Raw genomic sequence first — 13,431 nt, 5'->3', positions numbered from 1 at the left:
GTCTGAGGCTGTCTCCAATGCACCATCGGAAGCCTGTGCATGACCCATTGTAACCTGGTCTGGATGACATGTCCGTTTCAACAGAAAGTACTGTTGACACTAAGGGGGGAGTGCTGAAGTGCAATGTTATGTGCAGTGTAATGCTGTGTGCGAGTGATTGCCATTTGTAATTATTATCTCTGGCACCACCTCTTACTTATGTTTCCTCATTTATTTTTATGCTGTTCTGTTGTTTAATTTTCTGGTACAGGAGTTGTATGAGTAGGGTGTGTTTTTTTGTTGCAATCAAGTAAATACAACTACTCCCGCAACAACAGTTTCAAATGTCATCGGCCCATAGCTGCTACATTACACAATGAATGGGGAACACTGCATTCAACTGCTTCAGGATTATGTTTGGCTCATGGTATCTGGATGGGAAAATACCAACAACATTATCTTCATGCAAGACGGTGCACTGCCTCACTTTGCAAGTGTCGTGCGGAACTGGTCGGGTGAGAAGTTTCCAGGATGTTGGCTGTGGAGATGTGGACCTCCTGAATGGCCTGCAAGAAGCCCGACCTGTCACCCTGTGACACTTTTTTATGGGGCTCACAGAGGAGATGTACTGGGTGAAAACCTGTACATTGGACAAACTGGAAGCATGGATTTGGGAATTCTCAACAACATCCCAGACAACTTTCTCCAGAAAGCTGTGGATCCTATTCCAGGTCATTTGAGGAGATAGGTCAACACCACCACATCAAAGGGGAGAGGATAGAGGAGGATGCATGAGGCTCGGAGAAGGTAGCAGTATAGTGCAACACAGGCTTGCGAAGACAGATGGCTTGGAGGCTACACAGAAAGATTAAAACAGTTGTGTGGGGAGCGGGGGAGAGACCTACATTGATTGCTGGACAGTAATTGCAGCATAGCTGATGTATAATATGGCCACTTTCACATGTGTCCCTGCCTTTTATTTGGTAGGAAATGCCTGTGACGTGACCACAGCATGAGTTCATGAGTGGATTTATGAGACTTCTATTGCCCCTGGGTAGTCCTCAAGGGAATGACTCATTGTGTGCAGGACTGGAATAGATAGACAAGGATATCCTGTAGTTTGGGTATGTGTTGGAATGTTTCTTTGGGTAGTTTGGGTAGGATATTTCTCTTATCAGAGCATGATGGGAGATAGTCAAAGGCTCCAACACTATGATCATGAATCATTGTCATGGTGGCTTAGGGTCCCTGCCAACTTTGACACATCTGCTTACAAACGTTAGGACCATGATGTCATAAGTCCAATATGACCTTCAGCATCTCCTCAAGGTGTTAAGTCCCTTCCAAAACCTGACACCTGAAATATTCTCCCCCCTCACACCAGCAACCTACCTTTCACCCACTCCCAAATTGCACAAACCCAACCACCTCAGGTCTACCTACTGTTCATTCCATTGTGGCTGCTTATGTAGACTGAATCCGTTACATGCCATTCCACATCCAAGACACTGTTCAGTTCCTTCACCACCTTTCCAAAGCGTCTTCCTTTATCAGTAGGGTCTTTGTTGGTAACTTTGAAAGTGATGTCCTTGTAGACCAACACCCCTAAGGTGATGGCCTGCAGCCATTGAACAAAACAATACCTGTTCCCAGTGTCGTCCTGATAAATCCACCACCTCTTTCCTAATATTCCTGGCGAAACACATCATGACCCACAATTAAATCACATTTGAAGTCCAAATATACGAACAAATCCATGGTACTGCAATGGGTATTTGCATGGCACTGTTCTATGCTATCTTATTTACGGGCGATCTGGAGGAATAGTCTTTATCCAGTCAACATTCAAAACTGTTTGAGAGATTCCAATCCATTGAGGACATTTTCATGATCCTTTTGGCAAGGATAGCCTTTTTTCTTTACTTCATAACCTAAACACCTACTCCCAAACAGACAACACCTGGTAATTCACAACTCGACAACCAGTCACCTTTCTAGGCTTTGATCTCCAGCTCTCAGATGGCTCCATGCATACATCTACACTGAAGTGCCAAAGAAACTGGTACAGGCATACAGATTCAAATACAGAAATATGTAAACCTGCAAAATAAGATGCTTCAGTCGGCAGCACCTATATATGACAACAAGTGTCTGGTGCAGTTGTTATTTATTTATTTATTTATTTATTTATTTATATACTTGTTCCATAGATCTGTACATGTGAGCAAGTCACTCAGATGTGGAATGTGTCAATGTACATAATAAAATACATAGAATAAAGACATTGTTATAGTATTAATAACAGTGCACAAAAGTCACTTATTAGCTTAAAAACTAGTCAACATAAATGTGAAGATAGCAGTTTCATATTTAGGGCATTATTGCATCTATTTTAACCTTGAACAGTAATCAAAACTCCCCACTTTGGGTTTAAAAGTGACCCAAAAATGGAAATGAGAAAAACAGGAATTTTTACATTAGGGCATTATTACATTAGTTTAACAGTAAACAGTGTCAAAAATTTAAAAACATCTTTCCAATCTGGGTTTTACTTATTTCTCTGAATGAATTCCTCTAGTGGATAAAGTGAGGTCTCAAGTAAATAATTTCTCAAGCTACGTTTAAATACTGATGTACTACTCCTTATACTTTTGATGCTGTTGGGTAGGGAATTGAAAATTTTCGTTCCAGCGTACTTTACCCCTTTCTGAATAAGTGTCAAGTTCTTTAACTCACAGTGGAAATCCTCTTTTCTTCTGGTGTTATGTTCATGATGTAGGCAATTCGTTTCATACAGAGTGGGGTTATTTATTATGAAGCACATCAGTGAATATATGTACTGAGATGTTGCTGTCAGTATTTCAAGTCGTTTAAAAAGATTTCGACATGAGGTTCGTGGAGGTACACCACAAATGATTCTTATTGCTGTTTTTTGTGCTGTGAGGATTTTCTTTGCGGCAGGTGTATTGCCCCAGAAGATGATGCCATAACACATGACTGAATGAAAATAGCCAAAGTAAGCTGACTTTGAGATGGTAATGTCATTGAAGCGCGACAAAATTCGTAAAGCAAATGTTCCCGACGTCAGCCGTTTTAGTGTTTGTAGAACGTGATGTTCCCAATTCAGCCTACTGTCCACATATACGCCTAGGAATTTTGATAAGTACACTTGCTTTATCATCTGATCATTCTGTGTGATAACTATTTTTTTTGGGTTTTTGTGGGTTGTCTGGAACTGGATAAAATTGTTTTTTTTTTTTTTTTTTTTTTTTTTTTTCAGGTTTATTGAAAGGGAGTTAATACTAAACCAACCCAGAACTTCTTTAAGGATATCATTGGCCTCGGATTCTAAGTCAGTAGCTGACACATTATCCACCACAATGCTCGTATCATCAGCGAACATTGTAAATTTACACTTCTTATTGATGGATAAAGGCAGGTCATTAACATATATGAGGAACAGCAAGGGCCCAAGCACTGATCCCTGTGGCACTCCGTGCTGCACAATTCCCCACTCAGAGTCCACTGTATATTGTGATACACTATCTGAAACATCTAGAATAATCTTCTGTTTCCTATTTTCGAGGTACGATTTTAACCAGTTCCCTACAGGTCCTGTAATTCCATAATGACAGGCCTTCTTGGAGAGTATCTGGTGATCTACACAGTTGAACGCCTTTGATAGGTCGCATAAGACACCAATTGGCAGCCTCTTGCTGTTTATAGACTCTAGAACATCATTGGTGAATGAGAAAATTGCGTTATCTATTGAAACTCCCTTTTGAAAACCAAACTGCTGACTGTTAATGATGTTCAGGTCACCAAGGTGTGCCACAATCCTGTTGTACAGAGCTTTTTCTAGGACTTTTGGAAATGTTGTTAATAGAGAGATAGGGCGATAGTTTGACACATTTGTAGCATCCCCTGCTTTGTACAGGGGCCTGACAACAGTGTTTTTCATTCTATCTGGAAACACTCCTTGTTGCATGGATGTGTTGCAGATGTGAGACAAAACTTCTGTCACTTCACTACAGCAAGCCTTCAACAGCTTGCTTGAAATATCGTCGATACCAGCGGAATGTTTATTTTTCAAAGACTGTATGATTTTTTTTGATTTCATTGGCAGTAATGGGAAGCACACTTATTTGACTGAAAGGTTCTGGAAAATTATTTTTCATTATACGGGCAGCTTTATCTACAGAACCATGGCAACCTATCTGTGTTGGGACAGTTAAAAAAAATGTTGGTTAAAGATTTTAGCAATTTCCTCACTATTAGTTATCTCTGAGTTGTCAACAGTTAAAACAATATTTTTGTCTTTGGTGTAGTTTACAGTCCCTGTTTCTCTCTTTATCACATTCCAGATTGTTTTAATTTTATTTTCAGAATTAGTAATTTCAGATGCTATACACATACTTTTAGAGTTTTTAATTACTTTGGCAAGAATTTTACAGTAGAGTTTATAATGTTTTAGCTGAGCAGGGTTGTTAGAAGTCTTTGATGCTATGTAGAGTTGTCTTTTTCTCTGACAGGAAGCTATGATGCCCTTAGTGAGCCATGGTTTTTTTGCAGCCCTTGCAGGTTGGACTCTGTATGACTTTTTTGGAAATACACTTTCAAAGATACCTGCTATCTCATTTGCGAATAAATTGTATTTTGAATTAGCAGTTTCTGCTAGATAAACAGGTGTCCAGTCAGTATGCTGAAGACATGATCGTTTACTCCTGCTACAATGGTAGGTTACCAAGATTTAAGCGAGTTTGAATGTGCTTTTACAGTCTGTGCACGAGTGGTGGGACACAGCATCTCAGAGGTAGCGATGAAATGAGGATTTTCCCCACATGACCATTTCATGAGTGTACCGCGAATATCAGGAAACCGGTAAAACATCAAATCTCAGACATCACTGCTCCCCAGAAAAAGATCCTGCAAGAACGGGACCAATTACGACTGAAGAGAATCATTCAATGTGACAGAAGTGCAACCCTTCTGCAAATTGCTGCAGATTTAAAAGTTTGGCCATCAACAAGTTTCATTGTGTCATCCATTTTATGAAACATCATCTATTTGAACAAGATGTGGTCAAAATTATTGTTTCCCCCGTTTCTTTGATGAATATCACCCCAGTATATGTAATTGATAAAGTGCAAAAGAATAGAAGTATCGATTACATCCTATGCCTATACTTTTTGTGCATATATAAATTAATAAAATAGCATTTATGATGTTGTAAGTAAATGTAATGTCAGTAGTGTATGCATTGCTCAGGAGCACAAAAATATTTGCCACCGGGCAGTCGACCCTGCGACCCTTTCCACGCAAATCCGATCTCTTACCCCTGAGCCAAACATGACTTCCTAAATACACTGTCACAGGGACAATTGATATGGTGCACATGGTGATAGATCTGTATCAAAACTCCTTTTATTTCCTAAACGCTTGGCCATCGGAAGTTCCCACTTGGTGCGCTTTCATGTCTCACCACGCCCTACATGTACCGTGAATTAGGACGAATTTGGTGATGACGAGTAGGCACGAGTAAACTTTGCGAAAGTCTGAATGATTTAAAGATACTGACATTTTAATAAGACATAAGTGCTTACAGCAGCCTACTCATCACATTACGAAGTTTATCAAATGGGCTCACTTTTTTCACCATCTCTCCCTGTACAAGTACGGGATGTGTTCCTTGAAGCATTCTCAATGGACTAGTTGTAAATGTGGTTCTCAGGTGAGGCCTCAGATGTTATGAAAATTCCACATTTCATTGGTGCACCTGACCAACATCTTCAGGTGCAGCAAACACACTGCCTCTTATATAACAGTCAGAGAAGAAACTGCACAGATATGAACACATCAAATTTCGGCAATCCATAGTGCAGACCAGTAGCAAGAGTGACAGCTATGCCACCTGTTGGATAATGAACATCTGTGCAGAGGCTGTCAGTTACACTGAGCACTGCCATCAGCCACATCAGCACACTCTGCCTTTAGCCGCCTGCCGAAATACATATCCGTGCTGTTCTTGCCATTCGTAACCGAATTCCTACAGGCCGCAGGCTACCAGCATCCTGCACAATGAAGTGGGGTGCTTAGGACATTTGTCCTCAGAGCATGACCCATTTGGGATGCAGATAGCTTATCTGACGAGTTATGCCATGTCTCTACCGTACTCTGAGGATGGATATTCTGAACAGGAGATTGGTCCTGACTTACGATGCCTGGCCCATGTTAGACAAAGTGAGGAGCTGAAAGAAAGTTAAGAACAAAGATGGATTGTTGTCTTGCCACACAGTGGTGGTGTTTCTTTGAAAATGAGAGGATTATTGTATAAATATAAAGTTAAATGCATAGTTTACCTACCAACAAAACTCGGAGCTCCTTTATGCACAGTGAAATTTGATCTTGGTTTAAGAATCATCTATAATATTCACTGTAGCTGCTGGATGTTATACAATGGACAAATTTGCCCCACCGATGTGGATAGATATGTCGAACATCGACGACACGTACTTCAGAACTGCCAGAGAAATCTGCAGTGGCCAAGCATTACCTCAGGATGTTGTATGGCGTATGAAAGTACCAAAATTCTATTGTTGACATCTCTGTACTGGGAAAGCGTTATTAAGGAAGTGGCGAAAATTTGTAGCTAAACTAATTTGCATGAAAGTGACACAGGATACCAACTCAACATGGCATGGGATTCAGTGTCGGCGATGTTAAAATCACAGCGAACAAGAACCACCACCTTCCAACAGAGGGTGCTGGGGTGGCTGATATCAGCACACAGTATGATTGACAGCCGTCTGACAGGTGGTGTAGCTGTCGCTCTTGCTACTGATCTGCATATCTGTGTTATTGGTTACTGAAACTTCGTGCATCCACGCATGCTCAGTTTCTTCTCTGACTGTCATAAATAGGAGACTTCAGCCACAGCCTGAGCAATGTATTTGCTGCATGAAACATCATTAGAATTTCCGCGACATCATCAGGCATCTCATCTGTGAACCATATTTACTACTAGTCCAGTGGGAAAACCACAAGCAAAACATTCTATACCTCTATGGGGAGGAGATGGTGAAAGAAGTTAGTTTCATAAACTTTGAAATAAGAAAATCAGACTGATGTGTGCATTTATGTTCTTTTGAAGAAATTTTCAAATTATTCCAACTTTTGTGAAGGTGATGCACTTTGACTCTGCAGCCCCCAACAGAACAAAAAATAAAGCCAACCACATACTGTTAAGAGAGAGAGGGTTCATCAAACTCAGTTGTACTGTACTACATATCCAGAGATCTACTGGCCCTTCATCTGAATATTTCATCAAAATTTTCAGAAGATTTTTGTGGGTGGGTAGAGAGCACCATGTGAGCATTCTAGGACTTGAACTGACAACACAACACCGCATGTCAGAATGGTAATTTTCATTTCTTTAGAGACCATTTTCAGCGAAAAGAAAGGTTAAATGACGAAGTTTGTACACTAACCAAAACCAAACCAGACAAAGATTGTAGGTGGATCATGTACAGTTTTATGGACAAATCTCCACCTGACGTGGCGGTTTTGGTCTTAGAGAAGGGGATGAGCTTTGTGCCCACTCTGAGGACATAACCAGTTCTGAATATTGTTAGCTCTGTTGAACAGTGAATCTTTAAACAGCCCAATAAAGCTGCTGAGGAAGCTAGACATTTAACTTGAAGCCATGCCCTGAAATGGGCACCATAGCCCAAAAATAATCTTGCCTGCAGAGAGGTCATTGTTTCAATCTCTTTGTGAGTTTCCTAACATTGTAGTGTTACTAGTGGGTAAAGAAAATGCAGCTGTTATCCTTCCAAAACAGATGTACTTAAGCAAAATGAACCAGTTACTGTACAACCATGCATATTGTCTTGTAAACAAGGACCTCACAACCAAAATAGAATGGAGAACTTTAGAGCTACTCAAGGAGAGCACAGCCTTCGATGTCGATGTTATGACCAAGAGGCTCTGTACTTGGACACCTGATCGCCCGCTCTACCCTTCCCACCCAACTATATGGATCTCATAAGATTCACAAGAATACTGTGCCTTTGTGATCAATAGTTAGCAATATTGGGATGCCAACATACAATCTGGCTAAATATCTAGCAGCACAGTTGAGCACTTTAGTGGGAAAATGTGTGCATCACATTCGCAACTAAAAAGATTTAGTCCATCGGCAAAGAACTTGCGACTTGCACCATCAGATATTCTCATTATTTTCGATGTGGTCTCACTTTCCACTGGAGTGCCATTGCAGAATCAATGTTGATCATTAGTGAGAATGTGGAAGGGTAATTTCTTAATTTGTTTAAGCACATTCTCTCCCGGACTTACTTTTTATTCAATGACCAATACTTTTAACAGACTGACAGTGTCACAATGAGTAGTCCCTTGTCACCCATTGTAGCAGATCTTTTTAGGGAAGATTTTGAGGAAAGAGCAGTTCAGTCAGTGAAGTGCTTTTGGAGATATGTGGATGACACCTTTGTAATCTGGCCTCGTGGCACTGCATCACTTGATCCATTTTTTGAAACATCTAAATTATTTTCATTCTAACATAAAGTTTGTGATGGAGATGAAGAAAAAAAGGTGAACTACAGTTCCTCGATGTGATGGTGCAGAGAAAAGAGGATAGCTCCATCAAGCTGTGTACCAAAAACCTACGCACACAGACGTACACTTACAGGCCACAAGTTGTCACCGTCCTGCACAAAGAAGTGGGGTGCTTACGATGTTGGTCCACAGAGCATAAGCCATATTGGATGCAGACAGCTTATCTGATGAACTGTGCCACCTCCATACTGTATTTTTAGGGAAAGGATATTCTTAACCGGAGATTCACCATGCCTTCAGCCTGGTGTATGCTAGACAAAGTGAGGAGCTGGAAGAAAGTGAAACACAAAGAGGAATTGTCGTCTTGCTATATGTTGCTCATGTTTCCTTCAAAGTAGGAAGATTATTGGAGAAAGTAAGTTGAATGCATCTACTGCCTGCGAATGAAATGCATAACTCTTTTAGGCTCAGTGAAAGATGTTTGTGGTTTAAGAGGGCCCAGTGTCTATAAGATTCCCTGTAGCTGCAAGATGTCGTGTGTTGCACAATAACAACAACACACATCTGGATCAGCAAGAGAAATCTGCAGTGGCGGAGCATTGCCTCAGTATAGGACATTGTATGGAATATAAAAGCACCCAAATTCTATAGTCACCATCTTTGTACTAGGACAGTGTTATTGAAGAAGCAGTGGAAACTAGCAACTTGACTAGTTAACTCAACAGATACACAGGGTTCCAACTCTGAACAGCATGGGAGACAGTGCTGGCCATGTTAAAACCATAGCAAACACAAAGGAGAACAGTTGGTCATACAAGGGAGGATGCTGCAGTGATGACATAGAAATTCAGTTGACAGTGACGATGACAGGCTCACACTATCACGGACACGTATTTTGGCAGGTGGCTCCCGGCAGAGGGTGCTGGGGTAACCGACAGCAGCACAAAGTATGACTGAGCCTCTGCGGTGGTGTTCATTGTCCGAAACGTGACACAGCTGTCACTCTCACTAATGATCTGCATATCTGCACCATTGAGCACAGAAATTTGGCTCTCTCAGGCCTGTGATGTTCTTCAGTTACTGCGATAAATAGAAGGCTTCTGTGACAGCCTGTGATGTGTGTTCTCTGCACCTGAAGACATCAGTTAGTTGCATTGACAAAATATTGTGGCATTTTAACATTATCATCTGGTGTCTCACAGGAGAACCTAACAGTATTTAAAGAATTTCACACATTGTCCAATGTATTATGAAAAGGTAGATAATACAACATGTCATTTCACTTAAAATAACAAAGTTGACCATCAAGTCTCCTCTACCCTCTCCTCTACAGCATCCCTCCACTGGTGTGGTGACCATCTCATAGTGGCCCACATCCTTCTGGACAACCCGAACTTGGCCAGCAAAACTTTAAAATTGCTGACAAGCTACCTCTGTTGCTGGTGGACAGTGCAAAATCAGCAGCTTTGGTTTTATGTTTTACCCATCTAAATGATTTTTACTCCTCTGTGATGTAGGGCACATTAGCCTCATCAGTTGTATTCAGTTATATGTGTTGTTGGTAAACGAACTCATTGTCATTGTTCTCTTTCCTGAGATTTTATCGTGTCCATGCAGCTAGTTCTCTTATGATAATGGAGAGTGTGGAAGCACTGCTCGGATGCACAGGGTGTGTCTTCAGGTGTGTAATGTGTCCCAGGGGTCTCCAGCTGCTTTCTGGACTGAGCAACTCTACCATTTTACCATTCTACCCCTCTCTCACTTCTGTTTGCTTCTCTCTCTCTCTCTCTCTCTCTCTCTCTCTCTCTCTCTCTCTCTCTCTCTCTCTCTCTCTCGGCTTTCTTGTTCCTCAGATACAGTCAGGTCCATTATTGATATGTCTTCTGTGACCCTCCTCTCTGGGGACTATTCCCAGCTTAACACACAAAGGATTAAGGGACTGATGATTTTTTAGTGTGGGCCCTTTAAACCCATCAATCTAGCCATCAATCCTTGTATCATACCTGTATTATGAAAAGGAAAGTAGTTGCCACTCTTCTTAGAGCAGAGATGCTGATTCACATATAGGCACAACAAAAAGACTGTCTCACATACAGCTTTCGGCCCGTAAGGCCTTCATCAGAAATGTGCAAAACACACACAAACACACAAACACAAACACACACACACACACACACACACACACACACACACACACACACACACACACACACACGTACGTGTGTTCACGCAAACACAACTCACACCCACGACTGCAGTTCTCTCTCTCTCTCTCTCTCTCTCTCTCTCTCTCTCTCTCTCTCTCTCTCTCTCTCTCTCTCTCTCTCTCTCTCTCTCTCTCCCTCTCTCTCCCTCTCTCTCCCTCCCTCCTCCCCCCCCCTCTATCTGTGTGTGTGTGTGTGTGTGTGTGTGTGTGTGTGTTTTTATTTTTGACGAAGGTCTTACAGACCAAAAGCTTTATTTGTGACAGTCTTTTTTTTTTTTTTTTTTGTGCCATATGCTAGTCAGCATCTGTGCTATATGGTGAGTGGCAACTTTCCTTTTCATAATATTGTTACATTCCATCCTGTATTTTCCTTTGTTTGACTCACATCGTAGTTATTTATTACTATCTGTTTTATAAAGACTAATTAATTTAACCTATCTGCTTGACTCATCAGTACACTAATGCCTTCATTCATTAAGCTTTAGAATGCCTTCCTTTACAAATTGGTGTGCAGCAACTATTTTATTACATCCTATGAGTTCCATGTATGAGCAACAATATGTTGTCTAAATAGTGTTTACGTTGCTACCCTTTCCATTATTGGTCACATTTTCTAACATTCTCTTCCAGATTTTTATTAAAAATATCCACTATTGTACCCAATATGCTTGATCCTATAGCCCATCTCCCCCCCCCCCCTTCCCCCTCAAAGGATTTAGAGGTGATACAAGTAGCTAAGAAAGGAAAGAAACTTTATCTGCTTGAAGTATTTGAAACAGCAATTCACTGAGTTGAGCTTGATAATGTACTTCATGTAAAAACTGGTGAGATAGGTAATGCTTACTTAGTCATTTTTTTTGGATACTTTTTAAGGTTAGCATTAGTGTGGTAAAGATGAGTGCTCTTGCATATGTAACCATTGGTATGTTGTCTCCTCACATTCCTCTTAACGTCTTCACACTGAACCATCAGCCATTCCATAACATTCCAGTATGCTGGACCCCCACCCTATTCTGGTGAATAGGGGTTTTTGTGAAAGTTCCTAACAAAAATGTATTTTTTTTCCAGAGCTACAGATCACAAGGAAAAAGCTGAATATATAAACTGGTATTAATAATGGAATAGATGCTGTTACATTCCGTCAGTTGTGATCTGAAGCCGTGTTTGATTGGCCTTAATTAACACAGAACCAGCAAAGTTCTGTTGAAATCTTCCTAGTCAAGATACATATAGAAAGGAAAACAAAGTGAATTTACTATGACAGTTTACTTACGTGTCCCACAGATCTCAGGGATTTTCAGTATTTATAAGAACTGAAAAACTCAGTATATGTTTTGTATGTGTAATGTATAAATTATAAAAACATTTTATAATGTGAATATGTGAAGTGTGATTCATTGTATGTAAATATGTATTATGTTTATAAAGAGTGGTCATGCTCTCTTGTACTTAAAGTACCTTGCACAAAATAAACAACTTTTTGATACTTCATTGACTTTTTCTTCTCCCTAACCATGTGGTATTTAAGGCATAATGCCTGTAATTGTGATTCTGTAAGTTAAAAGCCAATAACATTTTTAAGTCCCAGAAGTCTATTATCTTGTATGGTACTATAGAACTACGGCAGTACAATCTTCCTTTGTTGTGTAATTCATCGTGCAACACGTTCCGCAATGCATAATGCATTAACAGTTCACACATCATGAAAACATAGTTCCATGATCACTAGTTTGTATCATATCTTGCGCCCATTGTAACAAAAATAACATAAAACTGTGTGCTACAGAGAGGAAACATGAAAGGCCTACTGTATAGTATTGCACAAGTAGTAAAATTAACCAGCATTAAGGTAGAAGTAGAAACCATAATCGGAAATTAATTCTACTAAAACTTGATGTAAATTTGTCAATCTTTATCACACACTGGTTGTTGTTGTTGTTGTTGTTGTTGTTGTGGTCGTGGTCTTCAGTCCAGAGACTGGTTTGATGCAGCTCTCCATGCTACTCTATCCTGTGCAAGCTTCTTCCTTCTGACTCTGCTTAGTGTATTCATCTCTTGGTCTCCCTCTACGATTTTTACCCTCCACACTGCCCTCCAGTACTAAATTGGTGATCACTTGATGCCTCGGAACATGTCCTACCAACCGATCCCTTCTAGTAAAGTTGTGCCACAAATTTCTCTTCTCCACAATTCTACTAAATTCCTCCTCATTCGTTACATGATCTACCCATCTAATCTTCAGCATTATTCTTAGCACAACATTTTGAAAGCTTCCGTGCTCTTCTTGTCTAAACTATTTATCATCCACATTTCACTACCATACATAGCTACACTACATACAAATACTTTCAGGAATGACTTCCTGACACTTAAATCTATACTCGATGTTAACACATTTTTCCTTCTTCAGAAATGCTTTCCTTGCCATTGCCAGTCTACATTTTATATCCTCTCTACTTCGACCATCATCAGTTATTTTGCTCCCCAAATAGCAAAACTCATTTACTACTTTAAGTGTCTCATTTCCTAATCTAATACCCGAGGCATCACCTGATTTAATTTGACTACATTCCATTATCCTCATTTTGCTTTTGTTGATGTTCATCTTATATCCTCCTTTCAAGACACTGTCAATTCTGTTCAATTGCTCTTCCAAGTCCTTTGCTGTCACT

At 40.3% G+C, this 13,431-nt stretch overlaps 1 protein-coding gene across 3 annotated transcripts in view; it reads left to right on the top strand.

The window, feature by feature from the left end:
• LOC124596597 (probable multidrug resistance-associated protein lethal(2)03659) overlaps nucleotides 1-12,245 on the top strand; it is a 261,248-nt gene extending 249,003 nt beyond the window's left edge. For 2 of the 3 annotated variants that reach the window (XM_047135794.1, XM_047135793.1), the window contains one exon: nucleotides 11,828-12,245. In XM_047135794.1, the coding sequence (XP_046991750.1) occupies nucleotides 11,828-11,854 (27 nt within the window). In that variant the 3' untranslated portion in view covers nucleotides 11,855-12,245. The remainder of the gene's footprint in view (nucleotides 1-11,827) is intronic. The other variant, XR_006978324.1, reaches the window with a different exon arrangement.
• The last annotated feature ends 1,186 nt before the right edge of the window (nucleotides 12,246-13,431 follow it).

The sequence above is a fragment of the Schistocerca americana genome, chromosome 2 (assembly GCF_021461395.2).
Source record: "Schistocerca americana isolate TAMUIC-IGC-003095 chromosome 2, iqSchAmer2.1, whole genome shotgun sequence".
Classification (NCBI taxonomy): Eukaryota; Metazoa; Arthropoda; class Insecta; order Orthoptera; family Acrididae; genus Schistocerca; species Schistocerca americana.
The sequence above is the reverse complement of the archived record's forward strand: the minus strand, read 5'-3'. Positions and strand labels throughout refer to the sequence as shown.